Raw genomic sequence first — 17,688 nt, 5'->3', positions numbered from 1 at the left:
CTGGGTAAAGAAAATATTTAATCCTATTTCTTAATTTTTTGCAGTGCATTACAAGAATTTGGGAAAAAAATGTCTCAGTCAAGCTGAAAGAGCAGGTTGTACCTCATTTAGACAATCATCTTGCTCTATTTGACTTTATTTGAATATTACTACACTAGCGTCGCGCAGGCTACATTACTACACTAGCACAGGCTACGCAGCTAGTGCTTCTATTTATTTTCAAAAATTATGTAGTAAATAATTTATTGTTTATTTGTTGTTTTAACTTGTAGTGTTGAATAAATTATTTGTAAATATTTTTTTCCAGTTTGATAACTTGTAACTTTTGAGATGCTAATTAATAAGTTCAATTTATGTTATTCAATTCATAACTTAAATTATATTTTGAATTCTTTCATGATAGGCACACGAGGAGAAGAAGATGAAAGCTTTGATGTCACAAATGTAAGCATTTTAATTAATTTAAGGCATTCAAATGATTTTGAAGTTATTTGAAGGATGGATTGAGCTTTTTTTAGTTTGTTAATGGTTTTATTTTGAGAGATTCACACAATTTGAAAATAGTTGTGTTTAAAGAAACTCACATGCTTTAAGAATAGTTATAATGTTTAGATTTTAGACTCACACGAGTCGCACGATTTGAGTTTCTATTTTGAGTTGGATTGTGACTAATTTATTATGTTTTATTGTTTACAGTTTTACTTGCATGAATCAAGAGTTGTTAATTAGTATAAATGATTAAATGATTGATATAATTATTAAAAAATTTAATACACAAACTAATCGCGAGTTATCGTATACAAGTGTACAACTTAAATTATTATGAAAAAAAAAAAAATTATTAATAAAATTATATTTGAGAATGGCGGATTATCCACCTATCCGCCATGAATTATCTGACATGAAACCGCCTAATCCGCAATTAAAACGAGTCGAATATAAATTATGATTTTTTCACCTGATAATTTGGCTTATCTGCTACGGATAAACCGACTCGATTCGCTTTGCCACTATTCGGAATCATCTCTATTTATCTTATGCTCTTCTCTATTTATTTTGTTATTAATTTCGGCATTTATAACAAAACATCATCGTACGGCAGTCAGAATAACCATAGTCGCGATCTGTTTCTTCACCCCCGCCTTGTCCCATTGCGCTGCCACCATATTACTCGGCTAGCCCCAAGGCTCCACGCAGAGCCTCCAGCCGGCGGCGCCGGCCGCGGCTACTTTCTTAACTACTAGGACCGTCCTCTTCCATCAGGTGGTAATCCTCTCTCCTCTGGTTTATCTTTTCTCCTTCTTCATCTTCTTCAAATTCCCAAATAGATTTTCATCTTTAAATAAATTTTAACCCCAAAATTGTTTTAATCCCCAAATCAATTTCCAAGCCAGCTGCCGTGAAGGAGATGTCATTGCTTTGAGGGGCTGCTGCCGTGAAGGAGTATTGTCATGGTGAAGATTTTCTCTCATAAAGAAATAGGGAAAAATTTGGGGAAATCTTTGCTGCCATTGTTGTGAAGAGCTATGCCGTGAAGGGTTGCTGTCGTTGCGGCGATGCAGAAGGTTTGTCGTGGTGACGAAGAGTAGTTGTAGCCCTGGAGTAATTCTCTCTCTCTCTTTGTCTCTCTTTCTCTCTCTCTCTCTCACACACACACACACACACAGACACCCACGCATTCGATTTTGTACCTATTAAATTGATTTAGCGAAATAAAACCCTAGAAATTGATTTAACAATTGGACTTGTGCATGCTGCTATTGAAGTCTGCGGGTGAGTATGTTTTGGGTTGCTTTGGTGTTTCTTTCCCAAATGTATAAACCGATTTCTAATCTTCAAACGCGAACTCGTTTTGCCACCCCTACCCCGAGCCGTTTCCCTCTTCATCGTCTTTGGCCTCCGCCAGCGCCGTGTGAAGTCCTCCATCCCTCCGTCAATCTCCCTTTCTCTCTTCTTTTTCTTCTTTGAAGACTTCCGTCAAACTTGTCTAACAAGTGCCACCTGAAGGCCTCCGCCAGCGTCAACTCATATTGGCATGAGGTCGTCTATCTTCACCGTTGAGCAGGTATCGAATGAGCCCCTCCCTGTCAGATTTCTCTCCCTCTCTCGCTCTTAAGCATTTCCTGGTTGATTTGGATGGATTTAAGCCCTAATTTATCAAGTATGGAATTGTAATTAGGAACATACGATCTACAATACCCTCCCATATATGATCATAAATTCTACATCCTTCCAACTTTTGGCCGTCATTAGTCAACAAAATCCCATATATTTACGTATGTTTAAATTATTTTTGAAACTGATTAATTAGGTCACTTGCAGAAGCAGATATACTTTTCTTCCATTGATCTGCATTTTTTTTTTTCTTCTTTTTCATGTTGTCTCTATTATGTTATTTTCTGTAGCTGGGTTTCACGCCTGTTCTTGCTGGGCTTTGGTTGGTGGTTAACTAAATAGATTGACAGTTTTAGTTGAAATTTAGTTGACAGAAAATAGTAAGGTATCCTTTCTACATTTTATGTTAGAAATTTAGTTGAAAACTAAATAGACTGACAGTTTTAGTTGGTGTCTAGAAGTAAATTTCTTTTGTTAATCACAATCTAAATTCGTATATCTGAATTTCATATGAATATTGCTTTGTTCTTGTTCATTTGAAAGAGGGATTGGTTTCCCCCAAAATGCTGATACCCTTTTAGGTTGGAAAATTACTTCCCATTTAATCAGTGGATATTTGAATTTCAATTGGTGATTTTCAAAAGAGCTGCAAGTATTGATGAACAATAAATTGTCAGATTTGAGAATGTGCTCTTTAGGAGTGTCAGATGACCCATTTGAATAGGTAGACTGCTTTCCATTGGGCAATTTTGATTTAGGTCATTCAACCACTGGAGCTTAAGCAGCTGATTATACTTGCGATGTATGTCGATCATTAAACATGTAAATCATCCAGTCAAAGTAGAATTATTGAACCATTGCTCAGCATACCATATATATATATTTAAAGATCAGAAATCTACCTATGGAATATTATGAGGGGAAATAATACATTTCTTCTATTCATTTACATATATTGAATCTAATATGGACCAATTGATTATTTTAAACACTTGGTATGAGTTAAGAAACATGTAATGAATTTTTTGTAGATTGGTGTGGCTTTTGGCTTCTTTCCCAAATGTGTTGTTAGAAAATCTGATAGCAACAGTTAGGAAGCATATATGAAAAATAGAAAATCAATCATTTGGTGGGTTAAGCTGGGCTGGCCACCATCTCTCTCTCTCTCTCTCTCTCACACGCGCACACAGACACACACACAGAGTTGTTGATGTTAATGACTATGGAGGCTTCGCTAATGGTGCATATATTAATGGTATACCATGAACATACAATTATTTTGAGTGCTCTTTTAAGATTCACTCACATTGTTCATTAAATTTAGTTATGGCTTAATTGAGCACATGCCATCCATGGAACAAGTGCTGGTTAGCTGGCTGACTTTGTCTTTGTGTCAATAAATTCATTGGTTTCTTTCTCAATCATATTCATTTTGGTAGAACTCCCTCTTCTCTTTTTCTTTCTATATTTGTCGGTATTCTCTTCATTTGTTTGAACATGCTCTGCATGATTTCATTTGCTATTTGTTGGACTTGGTGGCTAATAATTTATTCTAGTTCCCTCCTAGATTTCTTTTTGTTTGAAAACCATTTGCATAGTATGCATGTGTATTCAAATCGAGAACAATGCTCATCTTGTCGAACCTGTTCAGTTTGATAAAGCCTCAATTTATCACTTGAATGTTAAAACTCAAGTCCATTACAATTAGCACTTAAAAACTTGTGATGAAAGTAGGAGATTCCCAAATCAAGAAAATATGTTGCTTTGAGGTGCTTATTGTATAGCATTTTTGGGGTGATGTTTGTCCCCAACTTGGTTGAGTTAGGTGTCGACCAATGAAGAATGACCTAGAGGAAAATATAAATCTTTATTTAGAAAGTTGAACTATGACCCAGGTTCCCAATATATAGATCTTCAAAGCATTGTGAAATCACAATTATTTGAAAATATTACTATTATTATTCCATTTAAATTTGAATGTGTATTCACTGACAATCCACATTTATTAATGATTTAGTGGGTGTTGATTTCCATTAAGATCTGTTCTTTTCAATTGTGTGTGCCACTTTGTTTGCTGAGAAGATAAGGAAAGAAGATTGAGACTTGAAACAGCAGAAAAGAAAAAGAATAAAGGCTAACGCTTTTAGTGGCGAAAACCATGTTCGTTATGTTGTTGCTAAAAGTAAAGTGAATCATCTCTTCTGAGAAAAACGCAAATGTCATTTGTGCATTTACTTTTTTGCTTAAGACAAGCAATGACTTGCACCATGGAAAAAGGAGACAAGAAACTGTGTTGGCTTGGCTAATGCTTGAGAATGCCTACTTTTTCGTCGTTATGTTCCATAGTCAACATAACAAAGCTCTGTCTTTGCATTCCCACTTTTTCTTTTCATTGTCATCTATTTTTTGTCCTTTTGGGACTTCATTTCTGCTCCTTTAGCTCAATTTTAATGCTTCAGGGATAAGCAAGTCCCTAATGTGCAGTTCTTATCTATCATCTTTACAAAACTTGGGCTACAGAGCTCTAGAACAAATACATGCATTTTGTTGTTGTTTTAACCAATGACATTATGATTGAAGTCAATTCATATGGAGAATTTTTATGAGAAAAAATGAAGAAAATAGCAAGAATTGGTGCCTTTAAGGAAGTCGCAAGACAAGCAATGCAGCTGAATTTAAAGCTGATTAAATTTTTGTAATTATAGTATTTAGTTGTAATACTGCCATATTGGACAAAAATTGATTTTTTATTTTTTTTGTGATTATATGATGGAAAAATATAATATCTTTGTGTTGTTTTAGGCTATGCATTTGCTTGTGATGTGATTGCAAAGAAATCTAATGTTCTGCGAAGGTATGACTTTTGTGCTTACAAATGTTTGTAGGATATTTTCATCTATCTTGTATTTATTGGGGAATGGTACTTTGTACCTCAAATCCCTCTTCAATATACTAGAAAATTTGCTCAGCAATGTTTACTTCAATTCCCAATTTCTCCTTTGGAAACAATTTAATTCAGAAAGTATTTTTGCAACTTTTTCATGAAGAAAAAATAGACGAACAGTGTGCAGGGTAGTGTTGGATCAAAGGTGAAGTGTGTATGGAGAAAAGTATAAACAAATTTTTATTAAAGTCTCTAGGTTTCTACTAATTGATTTTGTAGTTTGGTTTTAGGTTATAAAAGAGTGCCAAATGCATGTAGACTTTGTGTGAATGGTTTGTCTTGAATGGGAGCCTACCGCTAGACTACTCTTGCTCCTCGAATTGTGCAATTTTCTGAATTGGTGTGCCATTGAATGACATTGATTTTTAGGCATGACTTCAGTTTGAAATCTTGTATAGTTACATTCATATTAGAAATTTTAAATCTTCTTATGTTCTTTGATTATTTTGGTTGGAAATATTAGTATTTTGGATGTAAAAAATTTTAATAATTATTTTCTGCATTGAATTCTGTCCAAACTAACCTTGGACACTGCATCGAAAATTGGAACGGGAAAAAACCCTGATTCCCTTTCCTCTCCGCTCATTTTTGTTTTCCCATTTTAAGGGATTTTTACTTGTTTTTAGCCATTCTTGACCATTCCGAGTGATTTGGAATGGTCTAAAATTGTTAGGAATGGTTTGAGAAAGTTTTGGGCTTTTTGTACGAAAATTGAGAAAAACCTCAATCTTTTTAGGGTTTTCCTCTTTTTCTTCTTGCTATTTTTAGCCTTTTTGGATTTTTTCAAATGTTTAGGTGTTTTTCTTGGGCCCCATGTATGGTTTTTCTTAATTTTAATAAATTATAATTTTTTTCAAAAAATAAAAAAAATACAACAACAACAACAACAACAACAACAAACAACAAACAACAAACCAAGCCTTAAGTCCTATTATGTGGGGTCAAAACTACATGAATCCTTTTCCGCTTTATTATGCAATCATGGACAATTTCCTTCGATAAATTTAGAACTATTAAATCCTTACTATCTCATTTCAAGTTATTTTAGGTCTACTTTTATCCCTTCTACTGCCCCTCACAGTAAATAACTCTCTTCCTCATTGGTGATCCATGTGGCTTACGTTGCAAGTACCCAAACCATCTGAGTTGCCCCTCCTGTATCTTATCTTCTACAAGTGTTACACCTCACTTATCGTAGATATGTTCGTTTATTAATTTTATCTTTTAACATTACACCACCCGTCCATTTAAGCCTCATCTTGACAATTTTTACTTTTTGGATATGTTGTTTCTTAGTCGCTCAATATTCTGACCCATGCAACATAGCTGGCCTTACAACTGTCCTATAAAATTTCCCTTTTAATTTTCATGGTAATATACAATCAAAAAGCACACTTGAAGCACTTCTGTATTTTCCCAATCTCCTTTAACCCCATGCATTACATCCTATTCAATTTCTCCCTTAGCTTGCATAATAGATTCAAGGTATCGAAATCTACTAGTTCTATTGATTTCCTCATAATTAAGTTCAACTTTGTCTCCAATATTCTTCCTATTATTCTTGAAATTAAATTTCATATATTCTATCTTATTTTTACTTATCCTAAAGCCTTTAGATTCTAAAGCAGCATCTCTCCATATTCTAACTTAGATTCTACTCCACGCCTAGTTTCAACAATCAAGATAATATCATCTGCAAACAATATAAAAAAAATAAAGTATAAAATATAATGTCAAATTAATTAAAAAATTTTAAAATAAAATATCACTGGCATGTGGGCACATGCACAGGGGCCAGTCAATGACATTGTTTCGGCATTTTTAATTAAAAAAATGAGAATGAACGAACACCAAAACAGTGCTATTCCTGTAAGGGCTGAAGTGCAAGTTTTTCTAATATGTCCAAGATGATGTCGTTGTCGTTTTGAGTATTTCTTTTCCCTTTCTTCTTCTCTCCCTGCATCATGGTTTTAAATAAAGGCCGTGACCGTTACGTAATGCCGTTATGTAACGGTTTTTTGGGTTACCGATACCGTTACACACCACGAAATCGGTGGGAAGAAAAATCACGGCTGTAGGGCTGTTACGGACCGCGACCGTTACGTAAAGGCCATTACGGCCGGTATGTAACCGCTATAGGACTGTTACAGAAAAAAAATTATTTTATTTTATACTTCTTTTCTCACTTTTTCCCTCTCATTCATAAATCATTCTCAATATACCACTTGGTGAGAGGGGGAAAAGATTATTATGAGGATGACAATGATACAAAATTTACTATTTCTTTAAATACTCACAAGAGATGCATTAATTAACAATTTGAAAAATACGAACTTAGGAAAATATTTTATTTTGACAATATTAGTAATGTGATATTTATGTTCTATATTTTTCAACTTCAACCTTCTTTCTTTTCTAGCTATTTTATATTTGTATTATTCGTATGTCTTACGTGTCTAATAGATTAATGGAGTGTATAATGTATTTTATTTTATTAATTAATTTAGTTCACATAAGAATTTATCATAGATAAGAACAATGAGAAGTATAAATATGTACACGCGTAATTTTTCTATCAATGGTGGTTTAAAACAAATGTAAACTTGTTGCCCTTACCAAAAAACTTAGTTACTCGAACTAAAGGATCCAAAATACACTAAAACTCTTTTTAAGAAGGTTAAAAGCCTAAAACATGCAAGTACGCTAATATGCACAAGGTTGTGCGTGCTTCAAAAAAATTCATGGCCGTTACACCCACTTCCTGTTGTGTAACATCCGCTACTCCCGCTTCCCGCTACTGCGATTTAAAATCATGCCCTGCACACACCACCTTTCCCCCTTTTCAGGCGATGTTCTCACAAGTAAAACCCTATCATTTGCCCGCTCAATCCTCATTCTCCTTTCCCTTTCGAGCCATGTCCCTTTCCTCCATTTCCCATCTCCCCAAAGCTCCCGAACCATGACACACCACCCATACGCCCACTACCTGAGACCTCACCTCCGGCCACCCACCTATGCATACCACCATTGCCTACTCACCTCCCCCACGTACCCCCATCTTTTCCCCTTCCTTTTAGATTATTTTGTTCATTCCTTTTTCTCCTATAAAAGAGAGGCCCTCAGCCAGTCTTTGGGGACTCTCTCTCACCTCCTGGCCATTCTTTGGGATTTTCCTCTTGGCTAACCCTTGCTTCTCTCTCTCTCTCTCGTCCCTAATATCCCAAAAGCTACTTTGAAGAATCAATTCATCAAAAAACACAGAATTGAGCTTCTTCTTCTGCCTTGTTGTGAGACACTCCCTCTCTCACTCTCTCTTTGTGTGTGTGTGTGTGTGTATTTCAGGTGGTTAGTATGTATTCTGTGGGTGGGTGAATGCTCTATTGTGTGCATATTTGCCTGCATGCTGCATGCATGGGTTTTGATGTTCATGCATGCATGTGGATTGTGAAGCATGTGTCTGCTGGTATGTATTGTTAGTGCACACATATGTGCGTGTGTTGTAGGTGTTCCCATGAATGTACATGCATGAGTATATGTGGGTGTGTGTATGAGTAGTACATGCATGCATGGAAATGAGGATAGGTAAGTGCATGAGTGCATGATATGCATGAGATGCGTGTGTGGCATGCGTAAGTATGTATACCTGTTATTATGTATGGATATTTATGAATAAACAAGTGTGTGGTGAATCAGTGCATGCATAGGTGAATGGATTATGCTTGTATGTGCTGGGGCAATGTATGCGTGTGCATGAATGGAGGATTTTTGCTTGCATAAATGTGTGTGGCAGTGTTTGCATGTATGTGAAAATGACAGTGTATATATGATGTATGTATGCATAGGGTCATCCTTGGAATGTGGTTATGTTTATATTTGTATGGCTGTTACATGTATGTCCATGCATGTGAGTATAGGTGAAAGTGATAAATATGTGTGTGTGGGCATGTATTGGTGTGTGTGTGTATGCATGATTATGTATGTATGGATGCAGGGGTGTATTTGTATATGCATGCATATGGATGTATAGAAATGTGAGTACGCGTAGGTGAGTTTAAATATGTATGTTTATACATGATTAATGCACATGCATGTATGTGTGTGTATTTAAATCGGTGAATGCAGGGTTTATGTCATTATGTGGGCATGCATATACATGTATCACATGTTATTATGCTTTAATTTGCATTATGTGATTAATTCATAGCAGTTTAGCATTATTATTATGTGAAAAAAATACAAAAAGTTGTGTTTTTATTTTCCTTAATGTTGGTTATCATTTTGATGTCATTTTTACAAAAATTCGAAAAAGATGTGTTTCCAACCCCTATGATTGGAAAACACAGATAGGAGATGGGGAAATGTCGTCTCCCCTAAAAATTTTAGGGGAGAGTGCCCAGGTACTCTAGTACACCACAACATGTTTAATTGTTCTATTTTGTGTTTAATTATGTGCAAATACTAAAAAATGAATTTGGCAGCGGAACTCAAAGGTGGGGCAATGATGTCCTTTTGGGATTCTAAACATGTGAATAACTTTTGCAATGGCTGGATTATTCAATATTTAAATATTTGGTAGCCAATAAAAATGGAAGAGTCAAACAATTCTTGATTGATTGAATTCAAAATGAGTAATCAAAGGCTAATCACATATCATTCGTTAGAACGGGTATGTAGGGGGCGCTTATACCTTTCCCTTGCATAACCAAACTCTCAAACCCTACTCTAGTTATGTGAGACCATGACTATTGGTTCCTAACCTAGGTTAGCTGAGAGACATAGAAACTATCGATATTTAGGTGAACTAATCACAATAATAGGTTAGTGGTGGCTCCATTGAACATTTTTTGAAAACCCAAAATCCCACATCAACATATTTTTAAAATCACACATAATAGTAGTCATCCCGGGTTGGTGCATAGGGACGCATCGATAATTATGATACATGTAAATGGTGTTTGAAGGGGAAGGGGTAGACCTAAAATAACTTGGAATGAGGTAGTGAGGAGGGTTTGATAGCTCTTAAATTAGTTGAAAAGATGCCCTTGATAGTGTGAATTGATAGAAAATGATTCATATAACCGACCCCACATAGTGGGACTTGAGGCTTGTTATTGTTGTTACTTGTTTTATTGATTAAGCTGCAACAAACTGTAGTGGAAGGGCAGGAGCCACAGTACACCTTCAGAATAAGAAATAAATTTATTTCATTATTTAATTTTTTTTTTCTAGCCCGCTTCTTAATACTATGCTTAAACTGGAAATATGTTCCTTCTGCACATGTAATTGCCAAACTGTTGACTACTTAGCTACAAAATCCTCAAGTATGGGTGACGGTTAAGAGAGTTGCATTAAGGGGAAAAATGGCTTATTCCTTTAAAGTTGCAGCATTTTATGTGATTGAATTCTAGGCTGATATTCCAATTGTTATGGTGTTGAAGGAAACTTTGGCTTTTGAAATTAGACCTTTGAATTTTCTTTTCCCATTTGTCATTTGAGGAAGTGAATGCACTAGATCTACTATTTTGCAGGTTGAGTTGTCATGCTAAGCTCATCATTTTAATATTTTTTTTTAAATAATACTTAGATAACTAATGTTGTTGTGAAGGAAGAAGGCTATGCTAACGATTCCAACATGATGTTGAATGTGTCCATCATCATTAGCATTGGAACAAAATGTATTTAAATAACGTTTATCTACAATTAAGATTTATAAGAAATTTATGCAGTATTTTTTAATTTTTTTTTCCAAACTGAGTATGGTGCATGGGCAATGCATGTACAGTTTAACTAGTATAGCATATGATCATTTGTATATTTGTATTTTGTACTAATGTATTAAGATGTTGAATTAAATATTAATTAATATAGTGTGATATTAAATAATACTGAAGTCAGTATACCATTTTGTTATAGTATAATAAACCACTTCACCTTTTTAAATTATAATAATTTAATATTATGTATAGTATTATATTATAAACTAAAATACAGTTCTGAACTATTTGAAGAATATAATAGCATACATATTTTTGTAATAAAATATAAAATAACTTAATAACTTATGCTATTCAACCTCTTATACAATACTTTTATCTATGTTTATTATATAGTTATAGTTAATGATTGCTCATTTTATTTTTTAAAATAGATATTTATGTTTTTTTATTTTAATATTTTCCAAATAAATTATGTAGAATATAAATAAGTTATAAGAATCTTTCTTTATTGTTTGCTTGTTTTATTTTTTTAATCTTTACACAGTGCCAGAAATCGGGTTAGTCTGACATCTTGGTTTCTCTCACTCACTACCTCTTATCTGCAATTTTGTGGCCTACCCATTTTTGGTAGGTCAAGGTGGTTCAGAATGGTCTGAAATAGTTCAAGGAGACCCAGAACTCTCGCTCAATAATGTAGAAATCTCCTATTTTATTTGGGGATTTTCTTCTCTATTTTTCTTGCCTCTCTGGGATTTTTTTGTAGCTGTTGAATATTTTTTATAAGCATCATTTGTGATTTTATTTCGTTTCAAAAATTAAAAAAAATAAATTAAATTAAATTTGGCAGGTGAGGTGCACCCACATGTGCGACAACTGGAACTGGTGTCATTCGGCGCTTGATTTAAAATTAAAAAAATTGTGACAGATATGTACATGCCCATGCCCATGCCCATGCCCATGCATGGACCACATGGTGGTGCCCATGTGCATGTGTGTGCATGCACATGCCTGCCTGGAAATATAGCCATATTATTAAGTGTTTATTTTTTTTAAAAAAAAAGAGCCTGTCATCTTCTTCCTCTATTGTTGTGCACACTCCCTATTACCCCTTGATTTCGGGCTTCTAACCAGATTTTCAGGCTGCTTGTTCCCCATTTGACTCCCTGCATCTTCCGCTCATGCCCAGATCCTCCATCGAGAAGTCAGCCCTCTTCTTTTCCCTTCCATATCTCCTAAGCACCATTAAAGTGAAATGGCTAGTCCGTCCATGGTTGACAGTCTCCGACCATCACTTGGTTGCGTAGTATTTCCTCACAGTTACCTCACCATCTCTGTGCATCCCCCAACAGCCAAGCCCGTTCATATGAGATCCCCTACTGTTTCTCTCCCATTCTCTATTCATTGGCAGCAGACGAGTGCATGGATAAAAGCTTGAGTCTGGTGCTTTGATAATCTGTATTCATAACATTAGATCATAGTTGTCAAATCAAGATTCAAATTGTGAATTTAAATTCCAAATATGGTAATTGAGAATCGAGAATTGAATCAAATTGTAAGATTTGGTACAAAATTTTCAAAATCTATTCTAAATGGCATGCATATATTGATATACGAAGAACAAGCAAAATAGTAAAATACTTTTAATTTTCTCATTTAAAAAAAATCATATTTCATGTGTATGCTTTCCCTAAAAAATGAAAAATAAGGGAATGGGTTTGGAAATATTAATAAAAAAAATGAACTTATGGTGTTTAAGGGAAGGAATCAAGAAAAGATAGCAAAAAAATTGAACTTTTGATATTTATCAATAATTAAAAATAATATTTGATGCATATTCTTTCTTGAATTAAAAAGAAAAATAATTAAGCTAAAAAAGAAAAAAAATTGAACAAACTGCTGAAAAAGCTATGTTTCTCCCCTTCTTCTCAATGTCAGAACACTATACTCTTAATGCTGCATTTGGGAGGATGGTTTTTGGACCTTGGATTTGGATTTGGGTGAATTTGGACAAATTTCAATAAAATTTTATATTACATCTTATTCAAATCCAAATCCAAAGGCTATCCAAACATAGGGTAAGAGTGGAGAATGGTTTTGTGAAGACAACATAAGACCTAAAGTTCTATTTTCTCCTTATTTTTAGAACAAAACTGATGTAGGCAAGGAATGGAAGGTAATTGCGTAAACATAAAAGCAATTAAAAAAACTATTTATTTGTTTTTAGATTCGATAATAAGATTCAAATCAATTTGGTATGGGACTGATACGAATCGTATGAATTGAATCGTGAATCGTACGATTCTACCAACTATGCATAAGATAGTAATATGTCCAAGACAAATGTTTGATTAGTATTTTTGTGCCCAATAATCAGTTTTTTTCTTTTAAAATTTTCTCTTTTTTAAGTATTCCCCCCACCCCCCATGGGAACCGCAAAAAACCAAAATAAACAAACAAATAATGAATCTTGGCTTCACCACTGGTTTACGGTATATGTCATAAATTTGATGACTTGGAGAGCCTGGGCTGGATATTTTGAGGTCTGCTATGTTGTAAGAGCTGTTTGCTGTTTTATCATCCTGATGCTGACAAGTTATAGAACTAAATCTCCATTGCTTGTGAAGTCATATATCTGGATTGATGCTTCATGTTCTGTTGTGCTTGCCTTTTTTTAACTTTTACTGGGCCGAGAATAGGACATGGTGTACATTGTCTACTCATAGATGCTTGGGCCCATTTCCCCTTTTAGATTCTTTTAAGGTTTTTCTGCTTCATCTGTAATTAATATCGTTAACTATGTGTGTTTTATTCAGGATGTCTTTGTGTTCAAATGCACTGTCAACTGAAGTTGGATGCTTCAGTCACCAACATGCTCTCTCTGTCACTGCAAGCTTGTCCAAAGGAGATGAAAGCCCTTTGAGACTTGAGGACAATGATGATGAGGATGTTGATTTCAATCCTTTTCTAAAAGAAACTGCTTCTCTTGAAGCTTCTTCAAGCTTGAGCTCTGAAATTGAAGGTTTGGATGCTGATGTTGTTGACAGTGGAGGGAACATTTCAGAGATCAATTCCATATCCATGGTTTGTAATTTGTCTTCAAAGATAACTAGTGAGGTGGAAGACTGCCCCATTGGAGGCTCTGAGCTTGGTGAAGAGGAGATTCTGATTCGAGGTGCAGTTTCTCCTTGTGGAGCATCTGAAAAGGATTTGGGTAAAAATGTTCCTGGGAAACCTGAGGAAAGAACCTTTGTTTTAATTTCTCAACTGCTGACTGACACTGTTTGTGAGAAGGAGAATGGCTTAACAAATGGAACTGATGTTGTTAATCACAGTGTGGTTGGAGAATCGAATAATACAACAGACACCAGGAAGTTGATCATGGATTTAGATGATAATGATGCTATCTGCATGCGCACTAGGGCCCGTTATTCACTGGCTAGTTTTACGCTTGATGAACTTGAGACTTTTCTTCAAGAAACTGATGATGATGATGATGTTCAAAATGTTGACGATGAAGAAGAGTACAGAAAATTTCTTGCAGCTGTTTTACAGGGTGGCGATGGTGATGGTCAGACAGTACAAGAAAGTGAAAATGTGGATGAAGAGGATGAAGATAACGATGCAGATTTTCAGATAGAAATTGAAGAGGCACTTGAGAGTGACCTTGATGAAAACTCAAGGAGTGAGACCTGTAAAGAAGAGTATCAGTTAACTAGTCGACGACCTGAAACCAGACAAAATAGACGTCAGAAATCTTCTGTCCAAAATCAGAAAAAGGTTTTGGGACAGGCAAAGAGGCCATTGCGTCCTCTGTTGCCCACCATGCCAAATGCACCAATTGCACCTTTCCCTGCTCTTGATGGGAACTATTTGATGCCTGAGACTGCTCCACAGTGCGTGTCTTCCACAGCACATGATGGTTTTTTAAATGGATTCACTGCACACCAAATAGGCCAGTTGCATTGTTTAATACATGAGCATATGCAACTTCTTATTCAGGTATATTCTCTTTGTGTTCTTGAACCTTCTCGGCAGCATGTTGCCTCTCAAATTCAGGGATTGATTTCAGAGATGCTTGATAAACGCGATCAAGTATTGGCGTGGAGAACTATGCCATATCCCAGTTCTTGTTTTAGACCTCCTTATGTTCATCCATCAGTGTCATATGAACTTCCCAAGATGTGCCCAGCACAGGTCACCTTTGAATCATCTCCAATGTCTGATGCTGACCAAGGCTGCTCCTCTGCAGATGATAGAACGCCACTTTCTGATAACGTTTCCCCTTCCAAAGTAAGATATGAATGTGTTTCGAATGGGCAGATGAGTACTTTTCAAACTACTGAGGGCATTTTTTGGGTGCCTTACATAAGCAGGTCCATTCTGTCTGTTCTGGATGTAGCTCCTCTTCATTTGGTTGGAAGATACATGGATGATGTTTCTAGAGGTATGTCATATAAAAGGAATTAGGTACTAATCATTCTTTGTTCACTTGTTTGCCCCTAATATGCTTTACTCTCAATTATTATGACAGCTAAGCAAGAAAATCTTAGGCGTCATTTGGAAAGTACTTGTGATTCTCGTTTTGAAAGAGAGCCATTATTCCCCCTTCCCAGTCTGCCATCATTTGTTGAAGCTCATAGTCAAGTTGTAAGAGCACCCACTACCTCAACTACTAAAACAGGCCCATCTTCATCACCTTGTAATCAACCACCCAAGAAGACATTGGCTGCTGCACTTGTTGAAAGTACAAAGAAGCAATCAGTTGCTTTAGTTCCAAAGGAAATTGTGACATTAGCTCAGAGATTTCTTCCACTCTTTAATCCAGCATTTTATCCGCACAAGCCTCCCCCTGTGCCTGTAGCAAATCGGGTGCTTTTCACTGAGGCAGAGGATGAGTGAGTTGCTCTTCTCTTCTTTTTATTTTCATCTTACCAATACCATGTTCAAATGGTTCTGCTTTATTGGTTATTTTTGCTCACAATTTAATCTGTTAGTAGTATCAGTCATAGCATGCTGGGTTTGGGAATAAAATGTGCATGCTGTTTTCCGATTTTCGCTGCTGATGAACTTATTTTCTGTTCATAAAACATTACTGTATGTTTCATGCATACTTATGCTTTTGAATGTTGTTTTATTGTTATTCTAGTGCCTTAGATTATAATATTGAATTCCTGTGGAGGTTCACTGCTTCCAGTTTGGGATTGCATTACAGGTTACTAGCACTAGGCTTGATGGAATACAATACAGACTGGAAGGCAATTCAGCAACGTTTCCTTCCTTGCAAATCTAAGCATCAGGTAGTTTTTAATTTAGATTTTGTATTGATTTTTTCGTTTTGCCCTCTTTTGTTAATGTTTAAATTGGGTAAATTGGAAGATCTAATCGCATTGATACGTGTCTCCCTATATTTACAATATATGTCAAGTACATAACAATTACCATAATATCTTTATTAACTCACTCTTATTAACATAGCAATAGCACATGCTAATGGCCAAAATAACCAGTAAAACTCCTCCTCAAGTGGGAGCATAGATATTGTGTGTCCCTGACTTCCTGTCTTGTTACAAATGAAGTTAACACGAGCGCCCCTTAGGCTTTCGTGAATAAATCAACAAGTTGGGATTCAGACTTCACATGAGTAGTTGTAATGAGCTTCTGCCCAAATTTTTATTGAACAAGCTGGCAATCAACTTCAATGTGTTTTGCCCATTCATGGAAGACTGGGTTGGAGGAAAATGACTAGCAACTTGATGCTCATCAACTTCATAGAAAGAGAATGTGGAAAACCAAGTTCTTCCAACATGTTACTTAACCAAACAAGTTCACATTATTGTGTGAGCATGCTCTGATACTTTGACTTAGCACTTGACTTGGCCACCATAACGTGTTTCTTACTCTTCAAGGATACCAAGTTACCACCAACAAAAATACAATACCAAGCTGGGATTTAATGTTCCTATTCCCTTAATGGTAGTAATGGACCCATAAACAAGAGTAACAAGAAGTAAATTTTCAGAGTAGAAAAGAAATTAGACATACCTATTGTCTATGATTAGTAGCGGCTGAATCTATAATTCAAGGACGAGTGTGAGAGATATCAGATAATAGGCAAGCTATGGGGTTATGAGATGCAATGGGAAGAGAAGCTAGCTGGTGGATGCTTGATATGAAATTCTCTTCCTTTGACATAGACACAGTACACTGCTCCCACTCGAGCTTGAAAGTGTGGAATCTGTGGTGGCTACATTGATGCTGTGTGGCGGTTTTCCATAAAGATTCCAACACTGCTTAATTGCGTGATCTCCTTGTCAACAATGAGTGCTTAATTTGGGGTCCTATCATGAATTCCTTCCACCATGACCATTTAAACTTTTGCAACTGCCTGAGGAAATTTAAAATCACCTTGTGATTACAAAAGCAATTTTTTCAGCCCTCAGAGCTTGGGGTTGGAATTCTAGTAGTAAGGGTTGAGGAATGTGCATTAAAGGAAGAAGAAGGACGTGAGAATAAACATGAGGGATGGCAACTCTGCAGTCTGCACTAACAAGGATTTACAATCGTATTGCCTCAAATCCACTAGGACCTGAAGAACTATGATATGCTCCTTTGCTTTTACATTTCATGGACATTAGCAGTTATGGGTTGCATGATGTTCAGATCCTCGTGGGTATGCCTCATCTCTGCAAAGTACTTTGTGACACTCTTGTCTACATGGTGTAGTATTACTGAATATAAGAGCTTGACATAATCCAAATGTCCTCGCAGACATTTAAATGCATGCTCATCCATGGAATTTGGGATTCCGTTGAGTTCGACATCAGAGACTATCAATGCATCTTCCTGAATACATGCTTCTTTCCTTTGTCATTGTTAAGCCTAGATTGAAACAAGTGTTTAGATTTACCTAAG

At 35.7% G+C, this 17,688-nt stretch overlaps 1 protein-coding gene across 4 annotated transcripts in view; it reads left to right on the top strand.

The window, feature by feature from the left end:
* The first annotated feature begins 1,080 nt into the window (after positions 1-1,080).
* LOC131152795 (uncharacterized) overlaps positions 1,081-17,688 on the top strand; it is a 23,350-nt gene continuing 6,742 nt past the window's right edge. The window contains exons 1-5 of one of the 4 annotated variants that reach the window (XM_058104659.1): positions 1,081-1,263; positions 1,395-1,602; positions 13,590-15,220; positions 15,308-15,671; positions 15,989-16,073. In XM_058104659.1, coding sequence (XP_057960642.1) covers positions 13,591-15,220; positions 15,308-15,671; positions 15,989-16,073 — 2,079 coding nt within the window. In that variant the 5' untranslated portion in view covers positions 1,081-1,263; positions 1,395-1,602; position 13,590. Of the gene's footprint in view, positions 1,267-1,390; positions 1,603-13,589; positions 15,221-15,307; positions 15,672-15,988; positions 16,074-17,688 lie in introns of all 4 variants that reach the window. The other 3 variants (XM_058104661.1, XM_058104660.1, XM_058104662.1) reach the window with 3 other exon arrangements.

This window comes from Malania oleifera, chromosome 4, assembly GCF_029873635.1.
Source record: "Malania oleifera isolate guangnan ecotype guangnan chromosome 4, ASM2987363v1, whole genome shotgun sequence".
Classification (NCBI taxonomy): Eukaryota; Viridiplantae; Streptophyta; class Magnoliopsida; order Santalales; family Ximeniaceae; genus Malania; species Malania oleifera.
This window is presented reverse-complemented; position numbering and strand designations above follow the sequence as displayed.